The 21062-nt window shown below is 48.0% G+C and overlaps 6 protein-coding genes across 6 annotated transcripts; 4 read left to right on the top strand and 2 right to left on the bottom strand.

Annotated features, from left to right (window-relative positions):
• Positions 1-312: 312 nt before the first annotated feature.
• Positions 313-2222, top strand: I303_102095 (uncharacterized protein; the record flags this gene model as incomplete). The annotated part of the gene is made up of 6 exons (XM_018405117.1): positions 313-527; positions 636-772; positions 844-913; positions 969-1098; positions 1173-2084; positions 2148-2222. 6 exons carry the CDS (start codon positions 313-315, stop codon positions 2220-2222), a joined length of 1539 nt encoding a protein of 512 aa, XP_018265398.1.
• A 576-nt stretch (positions 2223-2798) lies between these two features.
• I303_102094 (uncharacterized protein) lies at positions 2799-7366 on the top strand (the record flags this gene model as incomplete). Its single annotated transcript, XM_065968465.1, has 20 exons — positions 2799-3020; positions 3119-3222; positions 3348-3408; positions 3538-3612; positions 3697-3994; positions 4068-4088; positions 4150-4242; positions 4302-4497; positions 4553-4594; positions 4651-4722; positions 4784-4906; positions 4960-5066; positions 5133-5718; positions 5785-5905; positions 5961-6026; positions 6083-6284; positions 6348-6522; positions 6616-7066; positions 7150-7222; positions 7296-7366. 20 exons carry the CDS (start codon positions 2799-2801, stop codon positions 7364-7366), a joined length of 3159 nt encoding a protein of 1052 aa, XP_065824537.1.
• A 585-nt stretch (positions 7367-7951) lies between these two features.
• Positions 7952-10396, bottom strand: I303_102093 (uncharacterized protein; the record flags this gene model as incomplete). The annotated part of the gene is made up of 7 exons (XM_018405119.1): positions 7952-8072; positions 8138-8205; positions 8302-8582; positions 8660-8756; positions 8832-9043; positions 9160-9700; positions 9806-10396. 7 exons carry the CDS (start codon positions 10394-10396, stop codon positions 7952-7954), a joined length of 1911 nt encoding a protein of 636 aa, XP_018265400.1.
• A 524-nt stretch (positions 10397-10920) lies between these two features.
• I303_102092 (uncharacterized protein) lies at positions 10921-15823 on the bottom strand (the record flags this gene model as incomplete). The annotated part of the gene is made up of 22 exons (XM_065968464.1): positions 10921-10989; positions 11216-11253; positions 11313-11389; positions 11465-11622; positions 11694-11746; positions 11815-11910; positions 11998-12075; positions 12138-12197; positions 12271-12348; positions 12421-12490; positions 12573-12598; positions 12653-12747; positions 12812-12871; positions 12948-13103; positions 13235-13438; positions 13557-13637; positions 13720-14005; positions 14064-14901; positions 14969-15146; positions 15224-15329; positions 15385-15486; positions 15571-15823. 22 exons carry the CDS (start codon positions 15821-15823, stop codon positions 10921-10923), a joined length of 3162 nt encoding a protein of 1053 aa, XP_065824536.1.
• Positions 15824-17078: 1255 nt separating this feature from the next.
• I303_102091 (uncharacterized protein) lies at positions 17079-18917 on the top strand (the record flags this gene model as incomplete). Its single annotated transcript, XM_018405121.1, has 2 exons — positions 17079-17196; positions 17272-18917. The coding sequence occupies 2 exons, from the start codon at positions 17079-17081 to the stop codon at positions 18915-18917; spliced, it is 1764 nt and encodes a 587-aa protein (XP_018265402.1).
• Positions 18918-19554: 637 nt separating this feature from the next.
• Positions 19555-20923, top strand: I303_102090 (uncharacterized protein; the record flags this gene model as incomplete). Its single annotated transcript, XM_018405122.1, has 4 exons — positions 19555-19886; positions 20001-20025; positions 20133-20270; positions 20462-20923. 4 exons carry the CDS (start codon positions 19555-19557, stop codon positions 20921-20923), a joined length of 957 nt encoding a protein of 318 aa, XP_018265403.1.
• Positions 20924-21062: the final 139 nt, after the last annotated feature.

Raw genomic sequence — 21062 nt, 5'->3', positions numbered from 1 at the left:
CAGCCATTCTCGCGAGTCTGAAGTCTGCGTTTCAGCTTTAGCACTCAACCAGTGTCAGTTCAATTCCTTGTTCCTTCGAAGCCAGGTTGATGCACTTCTTGCAGTCAGCATCCACAATACTAAGACCACACGACAAGGATAACGAACTAGAACAAGGTCGTGCTCAGTCAGCTCTGGTATATACAATCGACGAATCTCACGGAACAACCGTAGCCTTCAAGAACACGAACGTATACGACTTCAGCATCAATTGACGATTCACCAAACCTCGAAGAGCAATTGCGATCAGAGCTTGACAAAACCTGAGAAACCATGGCTGGCGCAGAGATGAACGATGAAGAACGAGCATTGCTGGAATACCGCAATTCGGCGAATTTTCGATCAGTGAAAAGAGCTGATCCGCATGTGAAGGAGATACTGGATACGAGTGTTTATTCGGTGATTTACAATTACGATGAAGCCTCTGGAAGTGGGGCGGGCAAGTGGGAGAAACAAAAGCAGGAGGGTCCGCTATTTGTGGTGCGAAGGTCAGTCTCCCAGACTCCACTTCGTATCGCTCCTCATGCCCGTTGCTCGGTTGTGTTTCGAGGGCAATGAAGAAACAGCTGGATTGATCTAATAAACCTAAATTACAGAGACACATCCCCGGAATGGTCTTTATTCATGCTTAATCGACAAGGACTGAAGAACCCCGCGATACCGCTGATACCTGGAGAGATGAAATTGACTGTGATAGATCAAGGGATGTTGCAAGTAGCTCGAAGGGGAGATAGTCAGTCAACAGCTGCATATCGCGCAAAGATGGCCAACTTTCGGCTGATGAGATGATATGGTATCGAATAGAGATACGTTTAGGTGTGTGGTTCTCGGAAGGACCAGAGGCAGTGGAGCGCTTCAAGCAATCTATCTTCAGGTCAGTCAACGTCAAATCCAACTCCCGAATGAATAGCTCAACTGTGGTTTTGTAGTATATGTGGTGAACCCTCAAAACGACCTGATCTACCGAATATGATGTCTTCGCCTGCAGCTTCGGCCCCTCAACCTGCGCAAGCACAGTCAGAAGACGGACTATCGAGGCTGTTCGCTGGCTTAATGAAGGTCTGTGCAATCTATTCCTTGGGTTCCCTTGGGTCTCCTTGTAAATACTGATCGTAAATGGTGTCGCCCGGTAGTCGCCCCCTGTCCAATCTCCGCCGGTACAACCTGCTGTCCTTACTCCACCCATACAGACTACAACGATAACCTCTACCACTGTTTCTTCGGCACATCCGCCCGTTCTCGCTGCCAATACCTCCCATCACTCGCCTTCTCCCATTCCGGTTCCTCCAGCTTCAGAACGGACGAGTCGGACACAATTGCCAGTATCCCCTCCTCCGCCTCCGCCTCAAATGGCATCTCCTCCCGGTCAGACAGCCGACGACCTACTGATGAGTATCTTAGGCTTGGCTCCTCCTTCCCTTCCTCCTCCCCCGCCGCCGCCGCCGCAGAATCATGCTTCACCCCAACCACCTCACTTGCAAAATGGTCATGGAACTCCTCAAAATATGCCTCCAGCCCCTTATCCACCTGTACCGGGGATACATCAACAACAGATCCACCAATTCCCTCTCCAACATAATCAGCCATATCCTCCTGCTCCACCTTCTCACCCAAGCCAAAATTCACCACTTCAGCAAAACCGATCTACTCCTCCCCCGCATCCGCATCAACAATTCGTAAATCCCCCTTCTCAAGATCAATTCCCTCCGCAACCGCAAAGTCATCAGCAACAAAGGTATTCCAAGGTCGGAGACGCGTCTTTCGCCCAAACAGCAGCTATGCCGTCCCCCATACCTGGACATGCGAATGTTAATGCTACAACCAGCTCAATGAGCACTTCGCCGGCTATCTCATTCCATACTCCCGGGACCGGCAGCCCTTCGAACGGGTATAAGAGCAATGCAGAATCACGAAACATCATGGCGGAAGCTGTAGTCGATGGATTGCAGCGCAAAGAATTACAAGGTATGAATATGGCTGGGTCAGGTATGAGTGCGGAAGAGAGGAAAGAAGAGTTTAAGAGGAGAGTCACAGATTTGATGCTGGTATGTCTGACTCATTCCATATTTTGCGCGAATTCAGCTGATAAGTGATGTGCGTGAAACTAGTCCGATAGCAGCTTTATGAATGAGGTGTGGGAGAGATACTTGGACAGGATGAGTCGTGTAGCCCAAGGAGGCTGAGCAATTATCCGATATGCCATTGTGACTGGAGAGGAGATAGCAGAGGCAGTTCAGCGGGAGGGAGTCCTTGGTCCTGCATAGTGTAGTCTTTTTCACCTTATAAGACGATCTCATCTTGATTGCCTCGATGCGAGGAGTCTGGACTATGCATGGACCTTGACAAGCAATTTCGGCTGATTGAGGTATGCGGGAGTTTGACTTTGGCCTGCATGTCCCGGCGCTAGTCTAAGTAAATGCTGCACCCATTTAAGATACGCTGCTGCTGCTGCTGCTGAGTGCTACCGTGCCTGAACCTCTACCGCGTGTTGTGACGCGCTGGCTGAGGATGGATGGATGGATGGATGACTCTCACGGCACTATGGATACTTCCGAGACAAATCATGGTCTAACGGTCATTACACGCAGCATCGTATAGGCATAGACACCTGAGCAAATCATATTCCATCATCATCGAAAGTTAGCAGCTCGACGTCGGCCTCTCGTTCTCTTCAGACTCGCGCAAGGAACGACCGGGCATCACGAACTCGCAGTCTACGTTGAGGTTCATCCGGTGCGAAGAGTGAACGGACAGACACAATGTCCTTACCTCTTCACCTGAGGTCGTATCGCGAGAAATCCAAGGATGAATACACTCGAGATTTCTTCAACGTTCCCACTCAAGCTTCCCTACCTTCCTCTTCGTCGGACACACCTTCCGTGGTGAAGATACGCGATAAAGGGTACAGGAATAATGAGCTGGAATTGCAAGGGATGGATATCAATGCTGTGATCAGTGTTGAAGGTAAAGAAGAGGTATATGTGAGTGATTGCACGTTCAGAGCACCTCTACATGGTGTCATACGTCAGGCAGTCTACAATGACTATGCTGACCATACCGAGATGGACTTGACCGGCAGGCCGGAAGATTGAGCTTGTTACCTCCGTTCTTGTGTTTCATATCGCTAGATAGGAAGTCATGTAGATGTACGATCCCTTTGTACACTATAAGGAGGGTTGAGAGGTGAGCAAAATCGCCATTTTTTGGCTCCTGCTGCTCTCGAGCCCAATTCTGATGGGAGATATCCATGTGATTGTATTTCGAGCCGTACGTTGACTCATATTACCCATTTTTGATCACCATCACAGGCTCAACTCGCGAGCAGGCGTGTTTGCATTATCCCTGGCAACATGGCATGGAATGAGGATAGTAAGTCTGCACCCCTCTCGTCATACTGCCTCACAGGTCCAATCAAAGGGCATGATGAGTGCGAAGAGATACCAACTCATGCAGAAGTATGCTAACATCAATCAACCTTATTTTCCAAAACAAAAACAGATTCTCCAACTGACTTCCCTCTTACCAACCGCCGAACATTTCGCTATCCTCTTACGAGATGCTCTCAAATCACAAGTAAGCGTCTACTGCTCTATTCATCGTCTTCCTCTTTACAACAACTTCCTTCGCGGCTGATTATCTGGTTTCGCACTTTCGCAGCTCGCAGCTATGAAACAGCTCAAACCATTCTTACCATCCCTGTATTCGGAATACCTCCTCTCGTCACCGCTGTCCACTGCCACAGGCCAACAACAAACGGACCACTTGCTGCTGGGCACTGAGCTTAGCGAAAAGCCGAATCCGACGGCGCCGGAAGGAGAAGGTGATCTGCGTGGACCGGGCGGAGAAGGTAAAGGGATTTATCAACGGGGGCTGGGTGAACAGTTTGGGTTTCCTGGTGACGCGAGGAAAATGAGGGAGAGGAGTAAGATGAAACTCTGGAGAGAGTATTTCATGAGTGAGTAGGCTTCTCCACGAGTTTAAACTATTGCGTGAGAGGTTACGGGTGCTGACCAGTCTCGCTTATTCAGTTCACGGAAGGAATTTGACCCGTTAGTGATATCGCAAGCAGCCGTCGGAGCTGAAGGAAATGCCAGCTGATTACATTGACAGTGCTTCGCTATCCCCCGTTTCAGCGATTACTGCAAGTTGGTCTACCCTCTAGGCTGAGGGGCGAGTTGTGGGAAGTTATGTCTGGATCAGTCTGTGAGTCACTCGTTCGTCGGACGCTGTTCAGCGCGCAAGCTCATTCATCCATTCGATAGACCTGCGTTTCGCAAATCCGGAGACGTACGGTCTGCTGCTCTCTCAGAATGCTGGAAAGTCTTCACAATCGACAGACGAGATCGAGAAAGACTTGAATAGGTCTTTACCTGAATACAAAGCTTATCAAAGTGAAGAAGGTCTTGCTCGATTGAGGAGGGTTCTGGTGGCATACAGTTTCAGGAATCCTGAACTTGGGTGAGCTGATTCCTTCGAAGATAGCTAGGCAATTAGCTGATCTTGTGTGCAATAGTTATTGTCAGGCTCTGAATATCGTTGTGGCAGGTCTACTCATGTAAGTCAGCTGTTCGACCATGACCTGGAAGGTTACAGCTAAGATATCCTTGATAGCTATATGTCGGAAGAGCAGGCTTTCTGGCTTCTTGAGGTGCTTTGTGATCGGATCTTGCCTGGATATTATAGGTCAGCCGTCCAAACAAGAATCGTTAGGAGGGAAAGAAGCAGCTGACAATAATCCGATCAGTCCGTCGATGGAAGGTACACTGCTTGATCAACGGGTGTTCGAATCGCTTGTACACCGATGTTTGCCTATGATCCAAGAACACTTCGTATCGGTGGATGTCCAAATCTCCGTCGCCTCTTTACCGTGAGCAACATCCTTGGAATATAGACTGGATCCAGCTAATTCACATCACACAGCTGGTTCCTGAGTTTATACATCAACTCGATGCCGCTCATTTTCGCTTTCCGCATAGTCGATTGTGTTTTGGCAATGGGAGTCAAGGTATTATTCCAGATAGGCTTAGGTAAGCTGGTATGACTTGCGCTGCCTGGGCGATCCTTCAGCTGACGCCTCGTGACTACATATCCAGCCGTGCTGAAAATCAATGGAGAAGCTCTGCTGGAGATAACAGACGATGGAATGTTCATCAATCTCATGCGAACGTATTTCAGTACCATTGGCGACTCAGCTCATCCAGATCACCCAGATCCTCGTGTCCGAGCAATAACCAATTTCCAAGAACTCCTCGTGGTGGCTTTTAGGGAGTTTAACGTTATAACGGATGAAACAATCACAGCTGAGCGAAAACGTTTACGAGCGATAATCTCAGATGAAATCGAGAAGTTCTCGAAGCGGGCGGCGGTCAGGAATTTAAAGAACATAGGAAAATTCCACAAAGATCAGATTGGGATAATATACGATCATTATTTCAGCGCGATCTGCTCGCCTGAAGCAGGACCTTCATCCTACACATCAAACCCTCTGCCCGGTGATCAATTTGATCAGCCGCGTATACAGGTTGATGCGCAGGGTAGAGTTGAGACAAGGATAGATCATAGAACGTTCAGAGTGTTCTTGTCGCAGATAGCAACTTGGGCAAGGGAGGAGACGGTCACGACGAACGCGTTTATACAAAGGACGGATAGAAGGGTGGCGGATCATGAGTTGATTGATCGGTGAGCTTTCTGTTCCTTCCGGTGGTCAGGTATAGGAAGGTAGCTTAATGGCAATCGTTTGAGTAGGCTGTTCTTCGCTTGGGATTCACAAGATCAAGGAACCCTATCGTTACAAGACGTGGTGATGGGTCTGAACAGAGTGATGACTGCTGGATTGATGGAATCGATAGAATGGTTCTTTGAGCTGGTGCGCTGTACCAATCTTGTGGTTTAAGGAACATCGGCTGATGAATTGGGTATAGCATGATAAAGACAAAGATGGTTTCCTGACTAAAGACGAGGTCATACAACTATCTGAATCATTATTGGTAAGCTGCTTCGGCGATGTCATTGAGCTCCGCAGCTGACAAATTTCGATTGATAGTTCATATTCCGGAATGAGCCTGGAGACATATACCTCGCAGCGGTATCAAAATTCATCTTGAACGCTTACGAATTCGGCGATGCGACTGCTCCGGAAGGAAGTGTGGATGAGAAAGTCCCTATAAATGGAGATAGCGAGACTGCCTCCGGTGCTAGAGAACGATCGGATTCTTCTGCTGGACCCCATAATCTGCCTTATCTCAGTGAGCTTTGACCTCTACGCGTAGCCCTTGTGGTGCACCCAGCTGACAATTCTCACTTTGCAGATCTGGCGACCTTCCGAATGGTTGTCCTTGCTGATGAACTGCTCGAAAACTTCTTCGCAAATGACCTGACTGCATCGTTCCAGCTTGAACAGACTGAAGATGAAGATTATCATCAGGCCCATCAACGATCTGAAGGATTATTGGGTGGATTGATGAATCTTGTTGTGACGAATGAGTGAGTCTTAGATCGGCATTCAACCCTATTGCAGCAAATCCACTTGTTTCGAGATCTTCAAGAATCTTGGGCTAATCAATGAAATTGGACTAGAAACAAGAACCGTCTCAACAGACTTGCGGACGGGTTCGGGGCGGCATTGGGTAAACATGCTGAATGGCGAAAACCATCCCTGGGCAAATCATCAGGAACAGACCCAACACTCACTCCGTCTTCTTCGAGCGATCTAAAAGCCAGAGAATCGTTATTGACTCCCGCCCAACAAGCCGGTCAAATACAACGACCGACAATATCACCTGGATCAAGCAGAACGCGATCTTCTTCGGCCGTGTCGCAAACTTCGATCAAGACTACCGATACGACAGGCACGAATACTCCTGACGATAAGCGATCATTGGCGGATGTGGAGATGCGGTACAGAGAAGAGAGTCAAATGGTCAAAGCTGCTCAGGAAGCGGTAATGCATCGACCGAATTTCGCGATTGATGCGATTGGCGATTCGGATGATGAAGGCGGTGAGGATGATGAAGGGGTTATGGATGAAGTGAGTCGAGGCGCACTCATAGATACGCGTCCGACAAAGGATGTGTGATGAGTGATGGAGCTGATTGGGGTCAACAATTACAGGTTGAAGCTTTCCTCAAAGCGCATGGGGCGGATGATGAGGGACTCAAAGGTGAACAAAAGAAAGTTGCAGAGGGTGAGTCATTATTGCAGGTTTTCTGGAGTAAGATTCAACTGGTGAAGCTGATCTGGGCGCGATGTACGTGTAGATCTACTCAAGGCTGAACCTATGGATGCGAAGAAGAAAACGAAAGAGACTGGTGATTTGGTCGACTTGTAAATGGAGTTGATCGCGTTGGTGTTCCTCGAAATACTATTCCACTTTTGCCCTTAAGATTCTCTCTTCGTTGTAAATCCTCTTTTACTTTACTATTACGCAACGACTGATTCATTCTCATTGCTTGCCTGGCGATGTTAAATCACGATGCTTGACCCATCATAGAGTCGCGTCATGTTGACTTTGACGTTGGCGTCGAAGACTCACCTCGCTTAACGCTTGATGCCGTCTTTATACAGATTGTTTCAATTGCATGAGAACCGTTGGCGTGCCACATCTTTTCTCCCTGATTCTCTGACCCAAGCAGCATGGGAAAAGTCATGAAAATAGTAGGCCAAAGCAAATGGCTGTCCAGCAGAAATCACACTCATTGTAAAACATAGCAGCAGGACACGACATGATGCAGGACGCGAGCATACAGGTTATAATCGTTTAATGGAAATCGGATTGATGCTATCAGAGCAAGATGCATAGATGATCAAGAACTTGCCGTATGATAAATGCTAATGCTGATCAAGTTATGTTATGCTATGTTATGTATTGTACAAAACGCCTACAATTGATGAGGTTGATGTGCATAACTTCTGGTCACGTCTCGGGCTTGATAATCACGTCTTTCCCTTGCCAAATACAGATTTCGTACGCCAGCATCAAGAGTAACTGACCCAAGAAATCAACTAGCGCAGAATGGATTGGAAGGGTGTATGAGCTAACGCGTTGAGTCAGCCACCATTGTCCTAACATCGTTTCCCTGAGAGGTATCGTTCGACTTACTCTGGATCCAAATCTTTCGACCAGAAGAACAGGGTCATATGATGTGCCAACACCAAAGAAACAGCAGTCTACAACACAGCATCAAGACCATTCGATATCAGTCAGCTGTGAGAAATCCGGACAGTGCACGGATAGTTTTAGAGTTCGTTCTGTACTCAACTCACGGTCAGAGCAAAACAACACCATCCGACCCATCCAAGATTCAGGTCTATCCATCCTGCCCAGCTGACAAAGAGCAAGAAGGCAGCTTGACATGGGAACGCGATGAGGTACAGCGTGATAGCACTTTGCAAAGGCGATAAGCCTTCGTGTAAGGGTTTCGACGAGGTTGATATAGAAGTTGCGGCTGATAGTGAATATTCCGGATGAGGTTTGGGATGTAAGAGTGTATGTAATGAGGTTGAAAGTCGATTGGCGTGAATTGCGCCGATTGAGCCGGTCAAACCTAATCACGACACCTTCGGTCAGCTGCAAGCCGTACCGCTCAGTGAAGCTGAAGCAAGTAAACGGGCTGAAATTCACCAGTCATGGAGATAGCCAGTAATGCGAAGCCCCTATATTTGCCGACCCCCTTAGCTAGGACCATACCGGTTCCACTGGAGATCAACATCGCGCCAATCTGAAGTACTCCAAAGATCAGCAACGAGTCCTCAGTGAGCTTCCTGCCACGAGCGTTGGAAATGATTTGACTTACCAACGGTATCCAACCTCCTTTAGCTACATTCTTGATCCACTCATTCCTCATGACTCGCCTGGTGAACCACCCAGCAGCTATAGACATGACAATAACCGCTAGTAAGGGGATGACTGTGTCCATTGCTCCTACTAAAGCCGTACCCAGCAAGGCAAGGATGAAAAGAGTGAGCAAGTCTCCTAGGCATGCTGCAACTGGCGGTGTGATGTTATCTGCGGTTTGTAGCATGACAATCAGCGCTACACCTCCTTTCGTTTCTCGCATGGGTCATGTTGGGTTTTGCTGAAGGCAGAAACCTCTGAGGCTTTCGTCGGAATACTTGACTCACCTGGATCTGCGCCCCACCATCTAGCCAGAACAATCAGACTACCCATAAAACTACCCAACACCGCCGAACTGATACCCGCTGCGCCCATTCCCGTAGCTAGAACCATGACCAACTGCTTGAATCCAGGCCTCGTATATCCCTCATGCCACTCATCGCCCGCCACCTCCAGACCTGGTCTCTCAGGCTCCACAGGGATCTGGGAGGTGGGCGAATCTCCTAATCTGTGAATGGTGATCCAACCCAGTCCAAAACTGATCAATGCCGCCAGCGAACTGATCAACAGAGCTTGAAGTCCCAATAGGGTAAGGTTCGAGAGGATCATGGATTTTCGGATTTTCTTGTTATCTAGTTCACCTATATTGGCTGAAGTGCCTAGTCGAGCAGATAAACACATCTCGAGGTTCCCTTTCAGGTTGCCGATCATGGGAACGAGGATGAAGAGCTCGTCGACCCGCTGGAAGACGCGCCATCGGGCTAAGTGCTCGAGCAGCTCGCCGGTGAACACTAAGCCGACCAAGGAGAGCAGTAGGGACGGTGTTGACTGCGAGAGAACAATCAGAGATGAAATTAGATTAAGCACGACGTAATACCATCAAGACTGGATTCTGACAGAGCTGGACAGAGGTTTCATTTCGATCAGACTCACCTCCAGTAATAACCGTCTGAGATCTTTCCATTTCCCAAGCCTCCGATTATCCCCACTCAACGGATCCGCACAGTCCAGCCTACTCCTGCTGCGCAAATGCGAATCTATCGAATCCGACCGCTTGACATGCAGTTGATTCACTTCGGCCTCATCGGCTAATGAAGCGAGCTCATACGCTTCCGCTTGTTCCAGCTGGAGTGAATGAGGAAGAACATCTCGACGTATTGCTCTGCTTTTACCTTTACCGTTTGAGGAATTCGACAAATCATCGAGATTGCCATTAGAGTTCGAAGGGGTCTTTGTCGTGGTCGTGGTCGTGGTGGCAGAAGTACTTCCCCTCCAAGGTGGAAAAGCACTCTCATCTTCGATTCTATCCACTCCTATCCCTTGTCGTGCTGACGAACTACTTGAATATCCATCTCTTCTCACACCGGAAGTGCTCGATCCCTCTCCCTTCGCATTATCATTTGCCTCGATCGAGGAATACTCATCATACAAGTTCTCGTTGGACGTGGTTCCTAGGGTCAAAGATGCTATTCGTTTGGCTTGTCGATATTGCTCCGACAGATCCCGCTTCAAGATTGGTGACATCGCTGTATCGATATCGAGTCGGACGATATCAATCTTTCGTCAGACTCCTTTGGTCCTTCTGCTAAATTTTCGCTCGAGGACTTGTCAACGACTAGCAGTATTCAAGATCTGAATTACTATTCTAAATGGCGTGTCGGAGATGTATGGTATGGATCGCAAAGCCAAGAAATTGACTTTTACCAGGAGCGCGTAGTGATGATGGGATTACCGGTTCAGACTCAGTCCTCGCAGCTTCAAGCTAGGCACCAAAAACAATCGAACGGAAACACGTGGCATTCCGATAAACCGATTTAAACCGTGTTCAAAGTGTATTGGGCTGCTGCTAATATACTAGGTCGTAGTGTAGATGCATGCATGAGACTCTTTCTTCATGATAAATGTATGATTATCAACAACGTATATATACAGGTAATTTATCATCTGGAATAAAGTCGGGTCAGTAAATGGCTGATGAAAGGATACTTCCAATCTTCACGGTTGATCAAGGGGTAGTGTATGATGCGCGCGCCGGGCTCAGGCTGTGTCTAGGACATGTCGAATCCTGCGCCAGACGTGATGGCTTGTAAGAGTTTTGTACGGAGAGATTGTTCGGTCTACGCAAAAGAAGGAGAATCAGCCTAATTACCTCTAGGAAGTGGGTGTGAGCTCGAGAAGGGCGGCAACGGGGCGGTGACGCGGTGGTTGGAGCTAAGCGACTCAAGCGCCAAAGCGGATAAGGAATGTGAGAATCGACATTCCCACATGGGCTGGAAGTTCCCAGGAAGGGGTCGGTTTGATTGAACGGGGAGGAACATGATCAAGAGCCGGATATGCGCTCACAGTATACCCAGGCAATTTCAAGAGGTTAAAACAAGCAGCTAAATTTTTCATGTCGTCAACAAGCGGAAACGACCTTCCGGAAAAACAGAACACTTACAAGCTGTGGGTAATCGATCGAGATCCGGTCCGTTGAACTTGACTCCGAATTTGGGGTACAGGTATCCAAAGCCCAATCTGCAATGAGGAGAACAAGGACGCAAACGCCTCAGCTTTACACTCTTCCGAAGGTGTCGTTGCCTGGGGACTCACAAAGGCGGTCTAGAGCATGAAGTGACGAATCGTAATAACGCTCTGCGCTCTTCGTGCGAGAATCCCTTGACCACTTTCCAGAATAATCGAGGGGTAATATCGTTCGGGAAGCCATCGACATGACAATGCGCTCGCAGATCGTCGATATCTATCAGTGTCTATGAAATTGAGGGAACACGTCATTGTCAGCTGATCGCCGCGGGTCCAGGTGACCGAACAGCTGACATACCTCTTCACCGCCGATCAACTGCTGTAATTCCTGCTGATCGAACATCCTCAACCCTGGCCGGACGGTCAGCTGACGCTCCAGATCCTGACATCGTCTTCGAGCTGGGCGTCAAGATACTCACATTTAGGATCAATCAGATCTGATAAACCGTTGAAGAACGCTCTGCTCTGAGCATAGATCTGACGATCCAGCTTGTACTTGCATACCAACTGGATATCTGATATCATCCACAGCTTCAGCTTCATCAAGCAGGACATTTCCCCGTCAATCTCGTATATAGATTAACCAACGAATGATCACTCACACTCATGTCTGTTCTCTGCCGTGACCGCTACTTCCGATCCATTATGAATCAAGTCGATATTTCGCTTGACACCGAAATCTGAATCAGACTTGGCCATCAGCCGCTAGGAGGATTGAAAAGGGCGGAGTCAAGCAGCTTACCATCTTCAGTCATAGCAAAGTTCAAAGCCAACTCTTCAGGTTTAGGGTAATTTTTGAGTACTGAAAAGCTCATTGCGTCAGTGACGCGAACGTGACCCATGTAACACGTAGCCCAAGAATTGACGATGCTCACTGATCAGACCTTTGTACAAGTCCTTGTCCAGAGAGTTCAGATCATCGAGATACGATTGTCTGCCGAGCCACTTAGCCACTTTGTCGTGTATCGATTTTAACAGATCAGCTTGCTATGCCTTCTATTTGCGTGTAAATAAGGCGCACTCACGGAAAAAGCCCGCGAAGGAGACGTCGACAAGCATTCCTTCATACATCGCTTTTCCAAGTATTTGGCCAATCTGAGTGATGTTCAAAGAAGAATCAGCTTCATCATTCTCGTGCCTCCACCTCGTACTCATGAGTAATCTATCAGGGACTAACAAATCGATACCATGCCAGTTGGTGAGCTAGGGGGAGGAATTAGCCGTGCTCGGTTCACCAGTTCTTGTCATTCAGCTTACATTCAGTGGCGTAAGAATGTGGATTCGGGTACAGCTCATTCTGATCCGTTGCGAGCCATAAACCCCTGTTCGTGTCGAAGACCTCTTTCGACAGACTAAGCAGTACAAGCGCGAATCAGCTTCACTTGCCATCCTTAAAGACAGAGCTGCTACACCTACTTCGTCAAGAACTCTTTGAAAAGCCCACCGCCGTCGATACCAGCTTCTGTCAATCCATACCTGTTCGGAAACGAAAGAGGGTGTCAGTCGCAGTGTTTTTGCTGACAACGTCCAAAGGACGTAATGTTGCACTTACTGGTCCACAAAGGTAATCTCGATCCTGCTTTTCAATGCTGGACCAAGCTCGCCTAATTCGTCAAACCCATCTTGGGAGATGTGAGTTCGACGGATCTTAGCGTAATTACGTTGTCTTCTGCTATGGTAATCGATTCCCAATCGTTGTTGATCGGATCTATCACGAGCCAAAGAACACGCAAAGGTCACACAAGATCTTCAGCACCTGCTGTCTCTCTAAGCATAAATCGCCGAGCAGCACGGCATTGAGTCGCAGTGGGCGAGGATCAGAGGTGATTTTGTACCTACTCAATGAATTTCCTGAAGACTTCTAATCTAGTTTGAAACGGTACGCTCATGGGAAGATTATTCAGTAAACCCAGACGAGGCGAAATGTAGGCCAATTGCCTCTTCGTAAATTTCTGCCTTGCTCTAGCCCATCTAGGTAGGGTGGACGAATCCGCCATTTCAGTATCCACGTCATTGGATTGAGCCAACTCTGCATCTTCGTATCTATACAAGAAGATCAGCTTCATACGGTTGAAACGGGATTGAAGACCTCTGCCGATCGCGATGATCCTAGTGATCGGGTCCGGACTGAGAATGAGCATCAGAATGATGGGAAACTCACACCGCAGCTTCCACAAAACCTTTTAAGTCTAATTGCGACTTCATCACCCAGAAATCAGGATCAGCGAAGTGTCGTCGGGCACTAAATAAGTGAGAACTCAAGATTAGCTGAACTCTTTCAGAACGGCTCGTTCCACGGGTTAGCTAAGCTTGTGAATGCTCACTTTCGCTCAACCACTCGGGTTACACCCCTAGTAAACAACCCTCTGACCTCTTCATTACCTCTGTTCTGCATTTGACTCCCAGCCCCAGATGTAGCTTTGGTCGCTGGGTCTGCAACACCGTTCATATATCCCCAGAAAGCCAAATCTCGCCAAATCCCTGCTAACTCTAAGATCTCATCGGTTGACAAAGCGTTACTGGTGGTCGAGAAGAACTCGTCATCCGGGGTGAGGAGCAAGTAATGGTTATACATGTAAGTGAGCAGGATCAGTGGTGGTGTTTGTGGATCTGTACCGATATCAGCGAAAGTATAACATGCAATGAGAGGCCCCTCTCGTGTACTCACTGAGTTTCAGGGTATCCCATGATTCGGGATCGCTGGACTCGGTCCATCTTCCTCTAACACCTTCTCTCCATATCCTCTTGGTCAGGCCTTTACCTCTATCCCCTTCTAGCAGGGCATCAAGTATGCCCTCCCATTTCGGACTACCCTTAAAAGCACTCAACAGTCCAACGTAGAACGTCGCAAAGTCTTGCAGGATAGTCGGAGGGGCATTTGAAGACGGCGATATCACTTGCGATGATAGCGTAGATAGGTGTTGTGGTGTTGCGAGTACCGTTAATTTGCTGGCGATGCTGGAGGGCAGTGTCTGTCGTCTGGGCTTCGTCTTCGCTCGTGCCCGTGCCGGTGGCAAGGGGGACGGATCTTCGTTTTCCTCATCGTCGCTGTCCATGACGAGAGGCATAGGCTCGTCGTCGTCATCGTCCAGCCCGTCGACCCATTTACCCCATCCCTCATCGACTCCACTTAGAACCTTGCCGATGACGTTCATCCAGGAACTGATACCTTCAACACCAAATCTGGATAGCATACCTCCAGTAATACCGAATGTAGCTAAATTTCCCAGGAAACATGTCTTTCCCACTTCGGTCTTGAGCCTTCCTTCACTAAGCACGCCAGGATTTTGCGATGCGTAGGGCAGTAAGAGGTTGAAAAGGTTCAGATTGGTTGAGAGATAGGTCAATGCTGGGATGGGCAGCGTTGAAGGAAGAGAGGGAATGGCGAGGAGATGGTTTATCAATGGAGGGATTAATGGTGATCCGGTCAGATCAACTGACAAAGCCATCGGCGCCGTCAATAATCTGGTAAGTGGTGTAAGGAATGGCTGTTTCTTCTTTGGGAGCTATTTGATCGATTTGGTTCAGCTATGTCTTCCTCGCCCCACATGTACGAGGGTGACTGATACTCACATTCTTCGCTATCAGATTCTCCATTGCTTTCACTATTGTCTCCACCCATCTTCTGCTTTGTACGATTCCTAGTATACTTGATTGAGTGTCCGTGCGTAATCCATCTGACAATTGAGCATACGTCTTCGAATCGAGGACAGCTTCAAGAAACGATAGGCAAGTGGAGACAGTGGGAGCTCTTCGAGAACCCGCACTCGCATATCAGCATCTGACTGTATGGGGATGGAGGCATCAGTCTAGCTGGCAAGCACTCACAATGGCTCAAGGTCAATCAATTCCAATACTCGAATACTGATCGATCCCAAAGCGATCGACCAGTCTGAATGGTTATTCAGAGGCCGAAGGAATCGATATGTTCCACCTGCTTCTGAACATTAGTCTGCGAGACAAAATTCTCACAGAACAATGAGACTCACCATCCTTGTTCAGCCCTAGCTCGCAGAATTGGGTCGTTATAGCGTGTATAGCTACTCGATTGCTTCCCCAGCCGTTCCTCAAGAGCACAACCAGCCCTCTACCTGTACACAGATAATCATGCTGATCAGCTTACTTATGCATGCCGCGATGCCGCGAATCCACGCAATTGATCGCAGGCGGCTCACCAAGTACCTCTATATCATTCGAACCCTTCAGCTGATCAATCAGATCCTCCCTGAATCGCTTGTTCACCCTTCTACCTCTCCATGTCTTCTGTATTCGCAGCGCAGCTATCTCTTCCCTTCGTTTCTGTTCCCGCTGATTCCTTTCATTCCTAATGTTACTGAGCAGCGCCGACGAAGAAGTTGACTGACTTGTAGAGAGGTTGATATCGTTGTTTCGATGCCGTGAACCGGAAGAGAAGTTGGGATTGAACATTGTCAATGCCGATTCCAATTCCGCTCAAGCGGATCCTGCCTTCTCTGCAGAGGATTAGCACCAAGTCTGGCACTGCGCTTCGCTCTTATCGTACCGAAGACAGATCTGCGATACAACGGTTGTTGGTGTGTACAATAATTCCAAACGGTCAACTTGAATCGACGGTTACGAAGCATCATCACTCACTGAACTTCGAAACACTCATCATTGTTAATCGCGTGCCAATCGTATCGTTACGTCATCAATTTTCGGCTCGATGCGATTTTTTGCCACTCAGCCACGTGGAGAAACCAAAGTCTTTTTTCCCACGATTGCACGGTGAAATCCACGAAGCTTCCACAACTCCTTCTTTTATCTGGTCAATTCCTTATCTGTGAAATCTGTCCCTGAGTGGCAGCATGCCCTAAATTCGCCGGAATCGTGGACAAATTGATCGGCGTGAACGATGAATGCTGAATGAATCATACCTTGAGGAACACCTCGCAGGCGCGGAGAGGCATGGTACAAGGGTCAAGTCAAAGTGCATGATCACTTCAAGTTCCATCTTTCTTTGAGCTTGGGATCCACTCAGAATGGAACAGCACGACAATACCCCCCACTTTATTCCCCACGTCGCGATGCCCATCATACAGGCTGTCAATCCGGATCCAGCCGCTTCGTCAATCACATTCCACGTATATCACTGCATGACGACTCCTCCCGACGATGCATGCCTCGTGTTGCAATGGAATTCATGACGCGAAATCTTCCTTTAAAGTCGGAGCTCATCTTTTGTCTACGGTGAGAGACCGATGAAGTCCGACCATGATTTAGGGTTAGCTCGCGTGTTCGACACGTGCACATCCCCAACGAAATGATAATTTCCATTGCCCTGGTCGCAATTTCAGTCATGGATCAATCGTGGATCATCCATTTGGTGGGTTGTGGAGTAATCCAAAATCAACGACTAAGATGGAATAGATCAACGTAAGGCTACTGGAGCATGCATGGAGATTTGTTGGAACAACCCAATTCTTATTCATAAACCTTTTCTCTTTCTCATCGCTTTCACGTCTTCCCCCCCTTCTTCCTTCATCTACATATATACCTCACATCTTCGCTCATAGGATTGCTTCAAATTCCAAAGCATCCTTTCTCATATCCTATCACGTATCACGACAAAAAACAGAATTTGAGATAATTCTGATTCCCATCTCATCTCTTTAACGATACTTTGCCACTCGACGATCACCCACTGACAAGAAACTCGACTATCATGTCGACTGCAGCTCCCCAAACTCCGCCTCCTGCTGAGTTGAGGGAACGAAGACCGTCTCCCGTAGACAAGCTGGATCCAGCTTTTGAGCCTACCACACCGGAGAAAGATGAATCTAGTAAGCATCCAGATTCACCAACATGGATCTTATCTGGAAACCCAGCAGCTAATCATTTTACTTATCTTGGTTCAGCCCTCAACAAACTCGCCGGAGTACACAACACCAAACCCACCTTTGAGCCCTCCGACCGACACATCCCCGACAACTACGTCTCATACACAATATCTAGGCAAAAATACCTCCCTCCCGTAACCTGGAAAACCCTCCTTCAAAACATCCAATGGATATCTTTCCTCGCTCTCACTATCACTCCTTCCGTCGCTATCTACGGTATCTTCACAACAGCTTGGAACACCAAAACCGCCATATGGAGTGTGATCTACTACTTCATAACCGGTCTTGGTATCACCGCTGGTTATCATCGATTGTGGGCTCACAGAGCTTACAACGCTTCTGTTCCTCTTCAATTCGCTTTGGCTTTGGCCGGTGCTGGTGCCGTGGAAGGATCCATCAAATGGTGGTCGCGAGGTCATCGAGCCCATCACCGATACACCGACACCAAACTTGACCCTTACTCCGCTCACGAAGGTTTCTGGCACGCACACGTCGGATGGATGTTAGTCAAACCCAGAGGAAAGATCGGAGTAGCCGACGTATCTGATCTATCGAGAAACAAGGTTGTTCGATGGCAACATAAGAACTACGTACCTCTGATCTTCTTGATGGGTTTCATCGTTCCTACCGTCGTAGCTGGTCTTGGGTGGGGAGATTGGTGGGGAGGATTTTTCTTTGCCGGTGCTGCTCGATTAGTCTTTGTTCACCACTCGACCTTCTGTGTCAACTCCCTTGCTCATTGGCTCGGTGAACAACCTTTCGACAACAAGCACACTCCTCGAGACCACTTCATCACCGCCCTCTGTACCGTCGGTGAAGGTTACCACAACTTCCACCATCAATTCCCCATGGATTTCCGAAATGCCATCAAATGGTACCAATACGACCCTACCAAGTGGTTCATCTGGACCATGTCGCAATTCAAGCTTGCTTCTCACCTCAAGCGATTCCCCGACAACGAAATCAAGAAGGGGCAATACACCATGAAACTTCAGGAATTGCAAGAACAAGCCGCTCACCTTCAATGGCCCAAATCTTCCAACGAGTTACCCGTTATCTCTTGGGACGACTTCAAGGCTGAATCGAAAGAACGAGCTTTAGTAGCTGTACACGGTTTCATCCACGACTGTTCATCTTTCATCGAGGATCACCCAGGTGGTGCCCACTTGATCAAACGAGCTATCGGAACCGACGCGACAACCGCTTTCTTTGGTGGGGTTTATGATCATTCCAACGCTGCTCACAACATGTTGGCCATGATGAGAGTTGGTATCCTCGATGGCGGTATGGAAGTTGAGCACCTCAAGAAACGACCAGCCTCCGTCGCATCGTCAGTTTCCGACTCGCCAATATCGTCAGCGGCATCATCAGCATCTGCTTCGTCGGTGGATATCCAATCACTGGCGGACCAAGATGAAGATGATCGATTATACCAAACTCAACTCAATTCTCAGGGTCCAGTACCCAAGGCTCCATTCGGTCAACCTCAAGCTATGGTCGCTGATCGATGGACACTGTCTGTACCTCCTTCTGAGAAATGGAGAATTGTGCAGACCGTGCCAGACGTCCGACCTGGTCTCTTGGGCAGAAGTCATTCGCTCGAAAAGATAACTCGAGCCGACTCTCGAGGCGAAACTGCCGAACTGATCGGTGAGAAGGCTTAGGATCGGATTTGATCGTGGGGTCATGGTTCAGCTTGGGTTTTGTGGATTTCTGTTCTCTTCTGTCTATTCATCACATACTATTACAACACACTATCAACAATCGACACATTCATTTTACACCACTCGCATATAAGTACACTTACACTTACACTTACATTCTCTTGTGCATACCTCACCGTCTTTTCTGCTGTCATGTGTCTAGATGTAGATGACTCATTCGTATATACATGTTATACCACAGATATAAAGTGCGAATGCGTATGAGAATGAAAATTGATAACGACATCTGTGCTTGAATTGATTGTCTTCGGCTTTAATGGGTACCCGGAGCCATTCGCACCTCCGCTATTCAGGATCCAGGTCCGCTGGAGGTGTATGGAGCACCGGAACAACCGAACACCGGATAGATAAGCCGAATCACCTATGAAAACAAAGGTAAAGGTGATTCAGTAGGACATATTGATATTTTGATCAACATGAAGCGTAACACAAGATATAAGACGCTCAACAATCTCTTAACCCTACGAACTATCTACAAGTAACACTCGGCGACATCATTCAATCTGGACAGTGGAAGCGAAAGCGATCTTTGGTGTCAAGCTGAGGATTTCGGAAGCAAGCAAGCAACAATAATAAAATGTCTAAACCATTCGAACCATTCTGCACGGCGATCTTACGGACGCTTAGACGATCATTGTTACCACCGAATCTACCTAGACCACTTCCAGCACATACACATTTCCCAGCCTCCTCCTCATCCTCCTCCTCTTCATCTCCATCCTCTTCATCCTCATCTTCCTCATCTTCGTCTCCATCCTCATCGATAGATGGAAGTGGAAGTGACAGAGGGAACACAAATGCTCCGAAAGAATCGGCAATCCTGATTCCACTCATGAATATTCGAGACGAGCCTCACATTTTGATGGAAGTGCGAAATAAAAGCTTGAGAGTACATGCCGGGGAGATCAGGTATGTACTTCACTGCTCTACAGCACCCCCAAGCTCCCGATGATTGAGGTAGAACACCTTCGCTGATACTGACTCGACTTTTCAATTTGATCATTGTTTGTCTGATCGGTATAGCTTCCCAGGTGGAAAAGCCGACAAGGTAAGTCTCCTTTACCCGATGCCATGATGATCGAGCATTGAGGGACTCGAGTGAAATCTCCATGGTGGTCTAACATGTACTGATAAACCCGTTCTCGCTCAACGCAGTCTGACGAATCGCTCATACATACTGCCCTTCGGGAGACGCAAGAAGAACTCTCGATACCCCCTTCGCACGTTGAGATTCTCGGTATGCTGGAACCTGCTTATAGTCTAGGAAATAAAAGTAGGGTATGGCCTTTTGTTGTGAGTATCATTCACTCTAACACTCACACTCGCGTCCACTCCAAACGGAATGATTATCCCTTTCGATTGCACTTCCTTTCTCCGTGTCTTCTCCTCAAGCTCATTCCCAGTCGTAAGATGTCATCATCGCCGTCATCTCTTTCATAAAACCTCTCAGCAATGGAAGCTTACACGGGTTATCCCGCCTTTAGGGATTCATCCATTCCGACCCTCAACCATTCCCCTCCATACCCCAGACTCTTCCCTCTTTACCGCTAGACTCTATCATCCCTAATCCCGAAGAAGTCTCTTCAATCGTTAGTCTACCTTTATCCGCTCTGCGAGACCCTTCGAAGCTCTCTATACATTATTTCAGGCTCGATCTGGGTAAACCATATTACAGGATCGACGCCACCGACCATCTCTTACCTAAACGACGGAGTGATAAACGTCTTCTACCTAATCAAGAGGCCCCTCAAGAAGGTCCAATCCCCACGCCAACGCCAGCGCCAGTACCAACACCAGCAGAATCACACAGAGTGGTGGGCGTAGAAGAGAACGGAGAGTATTCCCAAGCGTTAGAAGTGTGGGGTTTGAGCGGATGGTTCTTGAATAAGTTGGCTGAGAGGGCGGGGTGGTTGGATCCCCCGCCAAAAGGCGAGCCGGTAGATTGATAGTCTGATTCCATTATAATGCATCGACGAGACCCGGGGTCCAAGGTTCGTCCAACGAGACTTTCTGTATTTGAAGATGAATCGAAGATGAAGTTAGAGACAGTATTGTATTGTTGTTGTAAATCACATATTATACATT

Source organism: Kwoniella dejecticola, chromosome 2, assembly GCF_000512565.2.
Source record: "Kwoniella dejecticola CBS 10117 chromosome 2, complete sequence".
In the NCBI taxonomy this organism is placed as follows: domain Eukaryota; kingdom Fungi; phylum Basidiomycota; class Tremellomycetes; order Tremellales; family Cryptococcaceae; genus Kwoniella; species Kwoniella dejecticola.
The sequence above is the reverse complement of the archived record's forward strand: the minus strand, read 5'-3'. Positions and strand labels throughout refer to the sequence as shown.